Genomic DNA, 14,702 nt, shown 5'->3' with positions numbered 1-14,702 from the left:
TTACCCTGCATTAGTAGTTGAATTGCCATCTTGGTTAATTTCAGGCAGACAAAACTTGAGCTCACCATCCTTTGGTCTTGAAAATGTCTCTGAGGACTTACAACTTGGCCTTTCAGAAGCCTGTTGAGAGCCAAGTGACTTCTCCTTTCCTAAGGATTCCAATGGTTGCAGGACTTCACATTTTCCTGCTTTCTGAAAAATGTAAACACAAGAACCAGAAAAGGTCATGATGCTAAACCAAAAGGAGACATTATGATGTCCACAAAGTTCAGTACTAATCACTCTCTGAAGTGTTTCCTGCAAAAACCCCTCTGACACTGCTCGCTAATAATTTCCTAGTCTTTCCAGGACAAACACACATTTGTTTCTTTTAAACAAAGTAGCTTGAAATCTAGATTTCTTCTTTGCCATTGTCTATTAATACTTTTCTTTCTTAACTATCAATTCTACAAGGCCACCTCAGGTCAAAAAACACATCTGGATACATAAGAGACACAGAATGGATGTAGTAAGAGACACAGAATGGATGTAGTAAGAGACACAGAATGGATGTAGTAAGAGACACAGAATGGATGTAGTAAGAGACACAGAATGGATGTAGTAAGAGACACAGAATGGATGTAGTAAGAGACACAGAATGGATGTAGTAAGAGACACAGAATGGATGTAGTAAGAGACACAGAATGGATGTAGTAAGAGACACAGAATGGATGTAGTAAGAGACACAGAATGGATGTAGTAAGAGACACAGAATGGATGTAGTAAGAGACACAGAATGGATGTAGTAAGAGACACAGAATGGATGTAGTAAGAGACACAGAATGGATGTAGTAAGAGACACAGAATGGATGTAGTAAGAGACACAGAATGGATGTAGTAAGAGACACAGAATGGATGTAGTAAGAGACACAGAATGGATGTAGTAAGAGACACAGAATGGATGTAGTAAGAGACACAGAATGGATGTAGTAAGAGACACAGAATGGATGTAGTAAGAGACACAGAATGGATGTAGTAAGAGACACAGAATGGATGTAGTAAGAGACACAGAATGGATGTAGTAAGAGACACAGAATGGATGTAATAAGAGACACAGAATGGATGTAATAAGAGACACAGAATGGATGTAATTTTTGCTCTTATATGAACAGGAGATTTCAGGTAGAAAATTTCAGCTTTTGAAAAAAAAAATTTCAAAAAAGATTAACTTTGTAGTTTCTAAAACATCAGTATGTCATTTCACAAACCCAAAAGCTCAAATATAACTAAAGAAAAAAGTGCCTCACGTCTGTATCATGAAGGATGCTACATTCACTGTCATGCTGTGTCAAACTTTCTTCCTTGTTGGTATCTTTCTGTGATACACCTTTATTGTTTACATCCAGCACTTCCTTTCTATTAGTTGTCATTCTTAAATTTGGCTTGGGTCTCTGGAATCGACTCCTGAGCAGTCGAGATGGAGATGATGATACAACAGTTTTCTCCTCTTCCTTTTGAGGATCAGACTCCCTACAAAAACAAATAAAGGAACAATCAAAGGCATGGGACAACAGTGGTCCTCCAAATCATGCATGACATACTTGTATGTAGCTCTCCAATACAGTAGCCAAGTATAAAAATCCTTAGCCTTCTTAAGAGCAATAACAGAGTTACTGACATTGTGAAAAAAGATCCAATAAAAGCACATTGATCATCACTAAAAATCTGTGTACCTTATAAACAGGTGAGCAAAGAGAAGTTAAAAAAAGGTGCCATTTCAGAACTCCAACTTCCAGTCACACTTTGTGAGAAATATAAACATTTTACAAATGCCTCTGTCTAATCATGTTTAAAACTATCCAGAAGATTTACAGTGCAGTTGTTTTTTTTTAAAGGACACTTTAACAGAAAACCAAACCCTATACTCAAGGATTTACATGAGCATATATGGATGCACTGTTGGGAACAACATGGAGAAGATAACCACAGGAACTGAGCATCAGAAAAATGTATTTATTTGAAAACTGGGCTCAGAGTCTAAAGATCAAATTAACATCCAACAGCATATAAATTTAGTGCTTTCAAGCTCTTGGGGTTTTGTTTGTATAAGTCTAGTATTGTCTTGATTAAACATTTCATTATAGATATAAGACTTCTTATTAATGCTGGAGTTGAACGTAGAAGTGTAGAATAGCTAGAGATATTGATGGTTTTGAATCATCCCTTCTCTCCATTTAAAAAAATAACCTTACCGTGTACTGAAATCTGAAACCTGTTTCAAGACATCTGACAATCCCTTTTCATTTTCATAGCCTCCTGCTTCCAAGGACTTTTTTTGGGAACACTGCCTTGTATGTATTGAGTTCATCTCAGAATTTGTAGAAACATCCCCTTCTAACATCACATTGCATAGCTGAATGTCTTCATGAACAGTCACATCCTAAAAGGAATAAAAATTTCACTCTATTAAGATGAAAGATTTGCTCAACCCTTCTTTTAGAAGAGCACGGGGTAAATAAAAGTTTTAGTATTTCTTACAAAAACACTTAAAAAGATCTCTCTTGCTTACTGTGCATCCAACTAATGTCAGTAGGTACTTTAAAAGTAAAAATTTGTTATTTTTCTATATACTATCTAAAGCGATCTCTTTACCAAGAGACCTTTTTAATCTGCACTTCTCTTTTCAGATATTTCACAAATAACACAACAAAGTGAGATATAATCCATCTATTCATGGAAAACCCAAGCACAAGCATGAGGAAATTTTATGACAATTCAGTTTATTCTGAAAGAATAAACAAATCGTGCAAAGGCTATGGTTACAAGTTATGTGGTATGTATCTAGATCTTTGTTAAAGGCTTCTACTTAGGATCCAGCAAAACAATGTACCTAAGCAACTGCTCAAGAAACTTACTTTTTTGAGGCTTGGATCATTGTTTTCATCTGTATGGTGTATCACACCTTTCTCTGCTTCTCCATCTTCAGTCTTCTCTTCAGGATCCTTTTCATCTGTCAGGTCTTTTTGCCTTGCAACAGTTCTTCCCAGATTTGGTTTTGGTCTCTGCACTCTGCCTCTCTTTAGAGATGTTGGTTTCAGCACTCTCTGTTTGCAGTCTTCTTGTAAACTAGATGCTTTATTACACCTGGAAAAATACATAAGATCCATAAGTACATACCACATCTGAAAGTGGAAGGAGTCTCAGAGAAGTAATTTTTGTTTTCCCTTTTTTTTTTTCCAACAGTTATTAACATACACTTACCTAAAATGGAGCTGTGCATTCCTAACTTCATGAAACAATAAAGTTAGAAGTGTACCTGCTAGAGACTGAAAAGGTACCTGTTGAGTTTATACATTTGCCCTGTTCTTTTCCCACTGGAGACAGGATACCACATTAGACAGACCTTTTTCTGACCCATAATGGCTCTTGTATTCCTATCTGGTCTAAAGCCAGAACTTAATGAAGGGTCAAAAATCACAAACATTCAGAAAATATGTAATTTCATAATCTTACTGGAGGGAAAAGTATCAGATGCGTATTATTACAACTGTCAGATGCTTCTATGCCTTTTTACCCTTAACACCAAGTTACACAGCATGTTAATGAAACAAATAACTGCTAAAGTATTTTTCTGGCAGATTATCAAACCCAGGTTATCTCTGTCCATCCTCTTCATCCACCTCCCCTTTAAAAATAAAAGTTTGGGCATTTTTTTTTCTTCTGGGTGTTTTTTTTTTGTTTTGGATGGGTTGGGTTTTTTAAACCATCTCTCCTGTAAAATGTAGTCCTCCTTTTACACTACAGCTGCCTTTTTTCCACTGAAGAGAAATACAAGAAACAATCCTTAATTAGCATGTGCACTAAACTGCCCACATGTTGGAATTTTTTCTCCTAATACTAGACTCCTAAAACTTAACTACACTTTAAAAACAAACACTTATTCCTGTTGTTTAAATACCTAACCACTGAAGCTGATGCATTTCAGTACTAAAATCTAGTGGGGAAGGCTTGTTTTAGTTTTCAAGGGTCTAACTTTCCAGGTTTTCTTCAGCATTTATCATGACATCCCATTTAAAATCACTGCTTTAAAACTAAAAATTTTTAATCTGTTTCATGCATTAAAAAAGATTCTTATTCTTCTCCCAATTTCTGTCTCACTGGCAAGTTTCTGAAGAAATATCTGTGAGTACCACACGATGTAATACTACCAGAAGTGAGAGGGATGGCAAATTGCTGGAAAGCAGCACACGTCTTCAGTTTTTACATACTTACTGAGACACTGTCTCCAAGACTTTATCATCTTTTTCTGCAGCATCCTCACTGGTAGCATCAGACCTATTACTTTGGTCAGTGTTCTGAATAGAAACAGAACATTAAGACATTAACTCTCAAAGTACAACATTACCTAACAGAGCACATAACTGTGCATAACAGGATACAAAATGGATTGCTTACAACAGACACAGCCAATTACAGAGTACATTTCACATAGTCAGAAAGGTGCAGTAAAATCTAGATCAAACAACTAAAGTTGCATTCACTGCAGGACATGAAAGATAACTGGCATCTACTGTTTGTGTGACAAGCTCACACTTAGCTGAGGCCTCACTGTCACAAAATCACACTGTCACTGCAGGTTAAGTGACTGATTCCTGGTTATACACAGGGGAAAAAAAAAGAAAATAAAAAAACCATTGCTGTTGCATCCAGCAGCTTTTTAGCTAACACATTATCTCCAGTTACCTTTTCAGATTTCCCCTTAGGCTGTGGATCATTTCCTGCATCTTTTTCAAGCTCCTTCCTTCCAGATGCTCCTGTAACATTAGGCTTAAATCTCTGTCGACATCCTCTAACTATTGCTTTTCCAATTACAGTTTTTTCAGGTTCTCTGCACAAAGGATCCATAACAGTGACATTTACTCCATAATATTCAAGTCTATGTAATATCCAATAACTTGCACAGCTTTCTTTACTGGAATTGGGTTCTCTTCAGAAGGATTTGTACAAACTTATGCAAGTTTCCTCACATGAGAGCCAAACTTTTAGTCTTACAGAGTGTGGAAACTCAATTTATTTACCTATTAAAAAGGTATGAAGTTATCACACAGGGGAAGAACTTAACTAGACTGCATACCGTAACTGCTTCTGCAAGTGTCAGAAGCAGAGACATTAGCTGGCAACTGAGGGTGGAAGGCAGGCAGACCCATAGTTATCAATTGCCCATCCTTCCCCCTCACAAATTCCAAGCATAGCTGGTATTTCATAAAGTAATGCTTTCCTCAACTTCACAGAAAAGCAGCACATATATTCTACCATAGTATTACTTGACATCATCCAAGAAAATGCCAAAGTCAAATTTAAGATTTATATTAAAACTTCACAATTACTGTTGTCTTCTTATAAGAGCACTATAAAGAATAAATTAACAATTATGGTTGGTTAATTCCAGGAGACTGGAAAAGCAGTCTCAATACTTACTCAGATTTAGTATCCAAATCTGTGTTCTCTACTTCTGTGGTTTCATTTCTACTTCTTCTACTGTCTTCCTCAGAGCACTGTAATTGAGGCAAGGAATATTATTCTTGGACAAGCGTGCAGATACCTCAGAAGCAATTCTCAGAATACTACTTATTAGATTGTAGCTGGTCCACAGTATCATCATTGATAAAAACAGATACAGCATCAAGAGTACAGCATATTAACCTATGTTTCTCTTTCTGACCTTTTCATCTGCATTCACAAGGTCTGGAGAGGAAGATTTGAGCTTCTTTTTCTCTTGGGTTGCTGCTTCCCTCCTTGCAGATGATCTCATTAAATTGGGTTTAGGTCTTTGCAAGCGCCCTCTGTCTGCTGACTTCTCAGTTTTCCTTAAGATATAAGATATTATTACCAAAGAGAAACTTAAAGTCCTATATGGTCCAAGATGTATTTCAAGAGCACCACAGACAGAGTGGGTAATGCAGCAAGACAATAAATTTAAAAAAATATATTACATCTTCCTGGTATTAGAAGATATGCTACTACTTAATGCAAAGAGTGTCAAATAAACCTTAATAACTTTGCTGGCTTCCAGTGGAATCTACTTACAATATTTGAAGTAAGTGTTTCTTGCTGTTAAATAAATAGGAATACCTCTTCCAGGGGTTCATAATTGATGTCAGTGTGAACAGGCATATCGATTTCAATAGAAACAATAGAAATCTGCTCCCAAGTACAGCAGATTTGCTTTATATACAAAATTTTGCATCTGTCTCTCCTGTCCTTCCACCTTCTTTCAAATCTCACTCACAGAACTATAAATCGCTGTTTTCAAACACCTTGTCCTACTACCAACATCCATACATTATTGAAGAATGGGGTACATACATCAATCTCTGTGCCCCTAACCATTGCAATAGCATGTCCCAGGATTCACACACTGTTTGAGACAGCCCTACAGCTTATCACTCATCTTCAGATTGGGACTACTACCTTTTCTTAAATTTTTTCTAGGACAGGACAAATAAAACTTCGACAACCTTTACCATAAGACTAAGCTGCCCTTCAATAAGGGAAAGACAGAGCATGAAAAACAATTTAGTGTTAACTAGTAGGACATCCCTAAATCACTTTTGAAAAATTGTATCATGGAAAAGGAAGTCACTGATTGCAAAAAAATGGAAACTTTAGGCACAATTTGTTTTAACACCACTGCTCAGTTACAGCAGTAACTGTAAAAACAGTCACAATGATTAACTTCATAAAGGAGCGCAGGTAAGACAGAGACACCTGGGAGTATCTTTTAAAGAGGTGTGTCTCAACTTAAGACTCCTGCCCTGACTTCCAAAGAGCAACAGTTTCCAATTACAAAGGTATTAATATACCATACACACGATGTGTACAGCTAATAAGCTCTGATGGACAACTGTGAATTTCAAAAAATACAGTGAGGCCCTTTTATTAAAAAAAAAAAAAAAGAAAATCAACTTTCACAACCAAGGTTCACCCACAGAATGGCAGAACTTCAGAGAAATGTCTTGCTCTTGATGACTGTAGAGGGGCTAGCTTTTTTCTAAGCTTAGTTAAGTCTTCTTCTTATTCCCATCTAACGTTTTAAATCTTAGTCAAAGCATTGCTCCACAGTGATCAAAGTTTTTATCAAAAAAATTCACTGAATATGGAAAAAAATTTATCTTGATCTACCATCTAGTCCAACCTACTACAGCCAATCAGAATCATATCCAAATTAAATAAATGCAGGTTTAGCTCAAGTACCACTGCAAGGTAAAATAATTCTACTTACATGATTACAGACTGAGAATCACTTTCTGATCCACACTGTTTTTCATCTGGTCTATGTAAGTCATGTGTGTCTTTGTTCTGAGAAAGGAAAAGAAAATAACGCCATAGAAAAGAAACAATAAACACAGAAGAACTCTTTGCTGTAATATAAAGAAAAGCAGAAAGAACAAGATTCACAGAATGGTTGAGGTTGGAAGGGACCTCTGGAGGTCATCTGGTCCAAGCGCCCTGCTCAAGCAGGGTCACCTAGAACTGGGTGCCCAATACCATGTCTAGATGGCTTTTCAATATTGCCAGGGATGGAGACTCCACAGTCTCTTTAGGTTTCATTTTGTGCCCACTGCCTCTTGTCCTGTCACTGGGCACCACTAACAAGAGTCTGGCTCCATCTATCTTTACACCTTCCCTTCAGGTATTTATATACATTGAGATTTCCCCACCCGCTCCCACCAAGTCTTCTCTTTCTCCAGGCTGAACTGTCCCCACTCTTTTCAGCCTTTTATCACAGGAGAGATGCTTCTGTCCCTTCATCTTTGATAGCTCTTTTCTGGACTCCATTCAGTGTGTCCATGCTTCTCTTGTGGCCAGTTTGGGCTGCTCTGGTACAGTACTCCAGGTGTGGCCTCACCAGCACTGAATAGGCGGTAGAGATCACCTCCCTCAACCTGCTGGCAATGCTTCTCCTAAGGCAGCTCAGCATACTGTAAGCCTGTTTTGCAGCTGGGGCACATTGCTGGCTCATGTTTATCTTGGTGTCCACCAGGATGTCCAGGTTCTTTTCTGCAAAGCTGCTTTCCAGCTGGGTGGCCCCCAGTGCCTGGGATTGTTCCTCCCCAGGTGCAGGACTTTGCACTTCCCATTGTTAAAGTTCAGGAGGTTCCTGTCAGCTCATGTCTTTGTTTATTAATTGTACAAAGGTGATAACAGACTCCTTAAGCAGTATCAACTATCACTACTTCACAGGTCTAGTATTTAAATTATTCTCCTAGAGAGCACTGACCATCAGTCAAAATGAAAAAAAAAAATTGACAATATAGCAAACTAATCACAATTACAGCAAAGATTTTATGGAATCTATTTAGTGAATTAAGGTAAAAGCCTACTGCATAAAAACATTATTTCTCTACTTTATTTACCTCTTCAATAATATTAATAGAATCATGTTTCACATCACTGGTTGGCTGAGTATTTCTAGTTGTAGGTCAGTGATTATGTTTACATATTTTTAAAGTAAATTAACCACAGCAGAGAGAAACAGAACTAACATAAAAGCTCTTTTGAAATTACCAGTTTTAGAGATTATTATGCCTTTTTCTCTTGTCAAACAGCCATAATTAATCAGGCAGAAAGCTTAGCTATCCAGGCTACTAACCCCACTATAACAGGCTGGTGTATATAGCACATTGCCCTGTCCAGCTCACTGATTTTTATAAATAGTGTTCTAACGAATATCAGGAGACTGTGTTGTTATAACATTTCCAACTACAGGCATTCAGTATTTGCAAAGACCTTAAGTAGAGCTGATTTTCCATTGTGACATTATTTTAGGTAACAATCTAAAATAAAGGCCAAAGGACAAATAATTTACCCATCACATTAGGGAACCACCAACACTTAGAATTTCCTAACCTCTCACCCCAGACTTTAGCCGTAAGATTATTCTTTGTCTTAGAAAGCACAAGATAAAGTAATTCATTCCCCCTCAGCATAAGTCGTTAAACAGTATGATACTAAGTTCCAAAACTGACAATGATACAAGGATAGAAGGATGATCAGAGGAATGGAACTTTCTCTATATGAGGAGAAATGTAAGATTAGGATTCCTTGGTTTGAAAATTGTTGGAGAGAGGAAAAAGTGGCATTATAAACAAGAGTAGCTTGGAGAAGACGAACAGGAACATAAGAATGGAAGTACAGTGCCTATTAAACTACCAGACATCAGGCTTAAAACAATCCAAAGAATACATTTTTCATATTAAGTGAATAATTAAAGGAATGAACTCTCAGCTGTAGTACACAATTTACCACAAAGATACAGACAGATGCAAAAAAGCAGCTAGACAAACTCATGAGTAAGAGGTGCATCAAGGACTTCAAAAGAAACCAGACACAATCTCAGGAAGCTTCTAAACTGCTGGACCTGATTAGAATACACCCAAAGAAAGATGATTTAATCTTGGTCCAGTTTCTTATATCTTTCCTGATACACCTCATGGCAGCCAGTAACAGTGGACAAGAGTTTACACAGGTTTTCATTCTGAGGCAACACAGACAACCCAATGCTCATCCTGCTTAAATCCGTTTCCAACATCACACTAGTAAATATACACCAGTAAATCTTGCTCCAAGGTTTTACTGTTATTGTATTGTTTCACTTCTGAATACTTAAACTGTTCAGCTGTTGAAACTGTCTGTGAGATAAGCCAAGCATGCACAGCATACTCTCTGAATAAATTTAGTATAACAGACAACCCATTAAAGCCAGCCAAATTGATAGTATTTAAATTTTGGTGATGTTCTCAGGCTTGTTGCCTTTTTTCACCTAGTGGTAAAAACATCACAAAAACAATCAAAAAACAGCTTTGATCTAAAAACACTTTTATTGGTAAAGAGGAAGATCTTAAGAAGTAAGAACTACATCAAAAATAAAAATACCTTGGTTTCTCTAGTTTCTTCAGGTTGTCCTTCTTTGCTTCTAATCTTTGAAACCAGTAACTCTGAAATCTGGCTCTCCTGTGATGTACCATCTCCAATAACTAGGGTTCTCAGTTTAGCAGATTCTATTTCTAGTACAACATAATTGCTATCTTCAAAGCTGAAATCAATAAAAGCACACAAAAATTGTATTAGTGTATTGTAATGAAAAAGCTATTATTTACAGATAGATCAAGTTGCATAGAAAAATTATGCAATTTTGACATTAAATAATTACATGTGTTTGAAAGAATCTGACAAGTTTAGTGATATTTGCAGGATGAGCTTTAAAACTTTAAAAAAATGCTGCTATTACAAGATGACATTAAAATCCCATTAAAAAAAATAGATAGCTTTTTAAAACAGACTTTACTAATATAAACACTGTATGCAGAAGCTTTTTTCCCCTAATCTTCTGTAACAATCTGTCTTGAGTTCAAGGACAAAATACTGTTCCTTTATATGCTTCCAATGAGGTATTAAAGCACATGAAAGTTTCTGGAAATCTGTATGGAATAACAAACAATTACAATACAGCTAAATACAACAACCCAAAATTCTGAAGTAGCACTAACAGCTTCATAATGACTTTTTAGATTTACCACTTTCTTATATAACGTTTAATAAAACATTCATTTTCTAGTAAAAGAATGCCCAAAATTGAAACCAAAAGCTTGCCTCCCACCCAGGTTCTGCACAAAAAGTCCAAGCAACTTTCCTTCCCCACAAGAACCACCTTATCAGAAACAGATACAAATTCCAAGTGTATAGCAACACCACTTAGCAGCATTACCAAGCAGTGCTTTGAGAGAAATCTTAGGAGTTAGGATAAGACAATAGTCCACAAACACTCTTAAAAAAAAAGTGAAAGCACTTTTGCATGGGATTTTAGTATTAATGTAAACTAATTTTGCAAGGGAAGCCCATCAGGGCAGAAAACATACTGAGAGTGTAAATTAAAAACAGGTTACTAAAACACAGCACAGTCCTCAGAAGCCAAAAACCTGCCCATTCTGTGCCAGTTAACATACTGGTAAGCATGAACAAATAAAACCAGCATACTACTTTTTATTCTGCCTAAGCTTTTCACTGTAAACATTACCTGCATAAATTGACATCACTTCCTCTCTCCATTATGTCATCCACTGGTAAACAGGACTCTGATCTCTCTCCCTCTGTAGCAGCAGTCTCACCTTGTTTTCCTTCAATAACACTATCCAATTCTTCTCTACAGGTAGTATGACCATCAGTGTGTGCACCACATACCACATTTTTCCCTGTCAATGAATAAGAATGAATCCAATTTGGACATTCTGGGCATCATCTTAGAATTCCAATTCTCAAATCCTAGCTACAGTGAAGCAAGATTTAATTTAATACAAAAAAATCCCAGTAGAAAATTCCCAAGTACTAAGATTTAAGAGAACTGTTCTCAAATAAAATAAAATGTTTAGATTTAGTATGAAAGCTGATTTTGAAAGGCATTGTTCCACAACCTCCCAAGGCAGACCAGTGATAGAAACCAAAACCCAAGTTCTCATTTTTAAGTTTAAAGTGTCTTTATATAAAATTTATATTTGAATGTTTGAAAGTGAGCTTTTTTGCCTCTTACTTTTCTTAGAGGATTTCCCTTCTGCAGTTTTTGAAGGGACAGCCATTTCTTCTGGAAGATTCTCTACTTCCTGTTCAGGATCATCTTTTCTCTTCTTCTTTCTCTTCTTTTTTGCTAATGTTGGCTCTAATGCAACCTGTTCTTCTGCCTGTTCAGAAATGCCTAAAGATTCTTCATTTTCTTTCTCAGCTATCACAGAATCTGCTTCTGTTTCTGCATCAGAAATTCTGGCTTCCTGAAGATCATCTTGATCATTAGCAGCTTCTGTGCTGGCAGCTTTTGCTATTGGAAGAATATGGTTCCTGGTTAATAGACTAGTGGAGTATTAGGAACCACAAATCACAAAGATATTTCCACTAGCAACATCCTGTGAATTCATACATCACTGCCAATATACTGTCAGGTGTATGAGCAGAACCATGAAAAGTCAGTTACTGACTCCGCAGAAAAGCTTCAGCATAGATAAACTTTAACACTAAATGCAAAACATATTCTGTACATGGGACAACACCAGGGTAAAGTCAATATAGGATGTAAAGCCAATGTAAATGTTCCTATGTTTTTAGAAGGTTATATAGTCACTTTTGGATTGAGGAAAAATAGGCATTGCTATTCCTGAAAAGAATTACATCTCTGCACAAAGAGGTGATAATGGTTGCAGAGAGTAGGCCATGAAAAAGCAATTTTGATCAGTAAGTGTATTTTAGTTCATCCTTCTTATATAAATAAGAAAGCTGAATTATTATCTTGCTAATAATTCACAAGTTCTTTTCTGGGTTTAATGAGTTTCTAAAATTCTCCCCCCTCCCCTTTTCAGGACATTTTGTCTTGATCTTGTTTTTATGCAGAACATCAATCAGCCTTTCCTTGGCCTTTTTATTATTCTTCCGCAAACTTGGTCCCCTGTAATTAAGAAATCCAAAATGCAAGAGGAGTAGAAAAGCATACTCACATTGCTTTACACATAAAGTACCTTTAATCTACCATTAAAGTCTATGAACAGAATTTCTATATGTGGCTGTAAGTCCTAACAGGTGGAACATTTTACCTAAAGAAATCTGAAATCAAGTCTATGGCAAAGCACAAACTATGTCAATTTTAAGAATTAAACAGCAATGTTGCTTTCTAGCTAGCATCCCCTTTAAAAAGGTTGTTCACTTGTTTGTTCCACAATACCACTTAAAAGAAAACGGGTCCTTGTGACACAACCAAGTGAGCAACCCCACAGAATTAGCAAGGAATTTATGAAATTGTGTCAATAGCAATAGAACTGTTTTTAACTTAAGTACATCTATGAAAGGCCTTTAACAGGTACTGAGGTAAGATGACACTATATGGTAATCAACAGTAATGAAACATAACCTTTACCCTTTATTTTGAACAGACCAGAAAACTAAAACAACTTTTACAAGACTCCCTGAAAAGAATCACACCCTTCAAACTTAGGGAGTCAAACTATAATTAAAGGAGAAACAGAACCCCTAAGAGAAAAGGTGTTTTAAATGCAAGAAAAATTTAAATTAAAAAGTCACAGAAGAGCTTGCCAAAAATATTGTCTTGGCCCAAGGATTCTACAAATGAATTCATTAGCAACTCACCGAGATATTTATCAACTGTTAAGTTAGAATATGCCATTTAGAATATCAGTGCTTCAGACTGTGGCAGAGCACTAATCTCAGTGTGGTCTCACATTCCTGCCCAGAGAAAATGCACCTCAGAAAACCAGCTATAATCAATTATTACCATCCTGCACATCAGTAAACTACATCTGAAAGAGTTATGCTATGAAGCCAGGATCCTCTTGTCCTGTCCAGAACAGGGAAGGAAAATATTCCTTATGTGATTTTTCCTCTGCTAGCAACATTACTGACCACTGCTCTGTAATGTTATCTCAAGCATTCTTTTGAAGTACCTTTTAGCTTCTTCTGAGGCTGTGATGGCTTCTTTCCCTTTGGCTTCTGGCTTTTAACAGTCTTTTGCTTCTTCTTTTCCTCATCTGCTAAGACCTTCTCAAGCAGCTGAGCAAAGAATTCAAGATCAAAGGGACGCTTTTCTTCTATCAGATTAAAGCAAAGAAATAGGAAAGACTTCAGAGTTGGTATACTTTCCAAGTTTCTGCTCCATAAAATAATCAGTGGTACATATTACGATATTAAAAAGTGATGGTTATATAAATTTAAACAGAGAATTCTTTTTGAAAATACTGTCTGTATCACTTCAGCAGGGGCTAGAGTTGACATATATATATGGATTATGGTAGTTTGGTTTTGAAAAACAAACAGTAAAAAGGTTACAGTACGTAGCAGTTTAGAAAATTTAAGTAGTGACAAATCATGAATTGTACCATAATATCAAACAATTTATTAACACGCTGCTTTAGGACTTACGTAGCTTACTCAAATAATGCACAAAGCAGTTTACAATAAGTAACTGTGCTAGAAATTCCCATGAATCAGAATAATCTTCAACTGCATATATGTAGGAAAGATTACATTAATCTTGTTTATCAGACACATAGAAAAGCCAGAAATTAAACCTAAAAATCTTTACTGTGAACCATGATTGTTATAAAAACCTAAGATTCCCCTTCTTAACTCACCTATGAGCAAACACTTTTTCTTATAATTAATTCAAGCAAGGCAAAGCACAAAAATTACCATTAAAAAAGACTACCATTTAATAACCCGTAGGGTGGTATACATTTACTTTACTTACTGAAAGCTTTGTCTATCCTCCATCCATTAGCTTTTTCCTCACGCTTGAACTTGTTCTAAAAGCAAAGGTATATTTGTCTTTTTCAGCAAGCAAGAAATGCAAAAATAGATTGTTCAAAATTGCAGATCAAGATAAGCCTTCTTCAATGTAACAAAATTTTCTCCAAACTAAAGCTGTTAAAACTTACAAGCACAGTCACAGAACACAAGTTTGTAATTAATTTTTAAATATAAAATCTGTCCCCAGTATATATCACCAGTCATCATTTTTTATTATTTTCAACATCTTTGTCCTTACTTCCAATCTAAACAGGGTTTGAAATATCAAAGATTCTCCCAGATGGATACCATGAAAGAGGCAACACAAAAGGCCTGCACCAAACATTCACTTATGCTTATCAGTATTCTTCAATTAAAATAAA

At 36.2% G+C, this 14,702-nt stretch overlaps 1 protein-coding gene across 7 annotated transcripts in view; it reads right to left on the bottom strand.

Annotated features, from left to right (window-relative positions):
• BDP1 (BDP1 general transcription factor IIIB subunit) overlaps positions 1-14,702 on the bottom strand; it is a 54,277-nt gene that overhangs the window by 29,566 nt on the left and 10,009 nt on the right. For all 7 annotated transcript variants that reach the window (XR_012621517.1, XM_074811646.1, XM_074811647.1 and 4 more), the window contains 14 exons: positions 14,282-14,336; positions 13,479-13,622; positions 11,567-11,848; positions 11,057-11,231; positions 9,916-10,075; positions 7,262-7,338; positions 5,702-5,846; positions 5,458-5,534; positions 4,723-4,867; positions 4,252-4,334; positions 2,895-3,123; positions 2,232-2,419; positions 1,287-1,509; positions 5-192 (listed from right to left, as the gene is read on the bottom strand). Coding sequence is in view for 6 of the 7 variants with exons in the window: in XM_074811646.1 (XP_074667747.1) it covers positions 5-192; positions 1,287-1,509; positions 2,232-2,419; positions 2,895-3,123; positions 4,252-4,334; positions 4,723-4,867; positions 5,458-5,534; positions 5,702-5,846; positions 7,262-7,338; positions 9,916-10,075; positions 11,057-11,231; positions 11,567-11,848; positions 13,479-13,622; positions 14,282-14,336 (2,171 nt within the window). In the remaining variant the exon portion in view is untranslated. The remainder of the gene's footprint in view (positions 1-4; positions 193-1,286; positions 1,510-2,231; positions 2,420-2,894; positions 3,124-4,251; positions 4,335-4,722; positions 4,868-5,457; positions 5,535-5,701; positions 5,847-7,261; positions 7,339-9,915; positions 10,076-11,056; positions 11,232-11,566; positions 11,849-13,478; positions 13,623-14,281; positions 14,337-14,702) is intronic.

This window comes from Strix aluco, chromosome Z (genome assembly GCF_031877795.1).
Source record: "Strix aluco isolate bStrAlu1 chromosome Z, bStrAlu1.hap1, whole genome shotgun sequence".
Classification (NCBI taxonomy): Eukaryota; Metazoa; Chordata; class Aves; order Strigiformes; family Strigidae; genus Strix; species Strix aluco.
The sequence above is the reverse complement of the archived record's forward strand: the minus strand, read 5'-3'. Positions and strand labels throughout refer to the sequence as shown.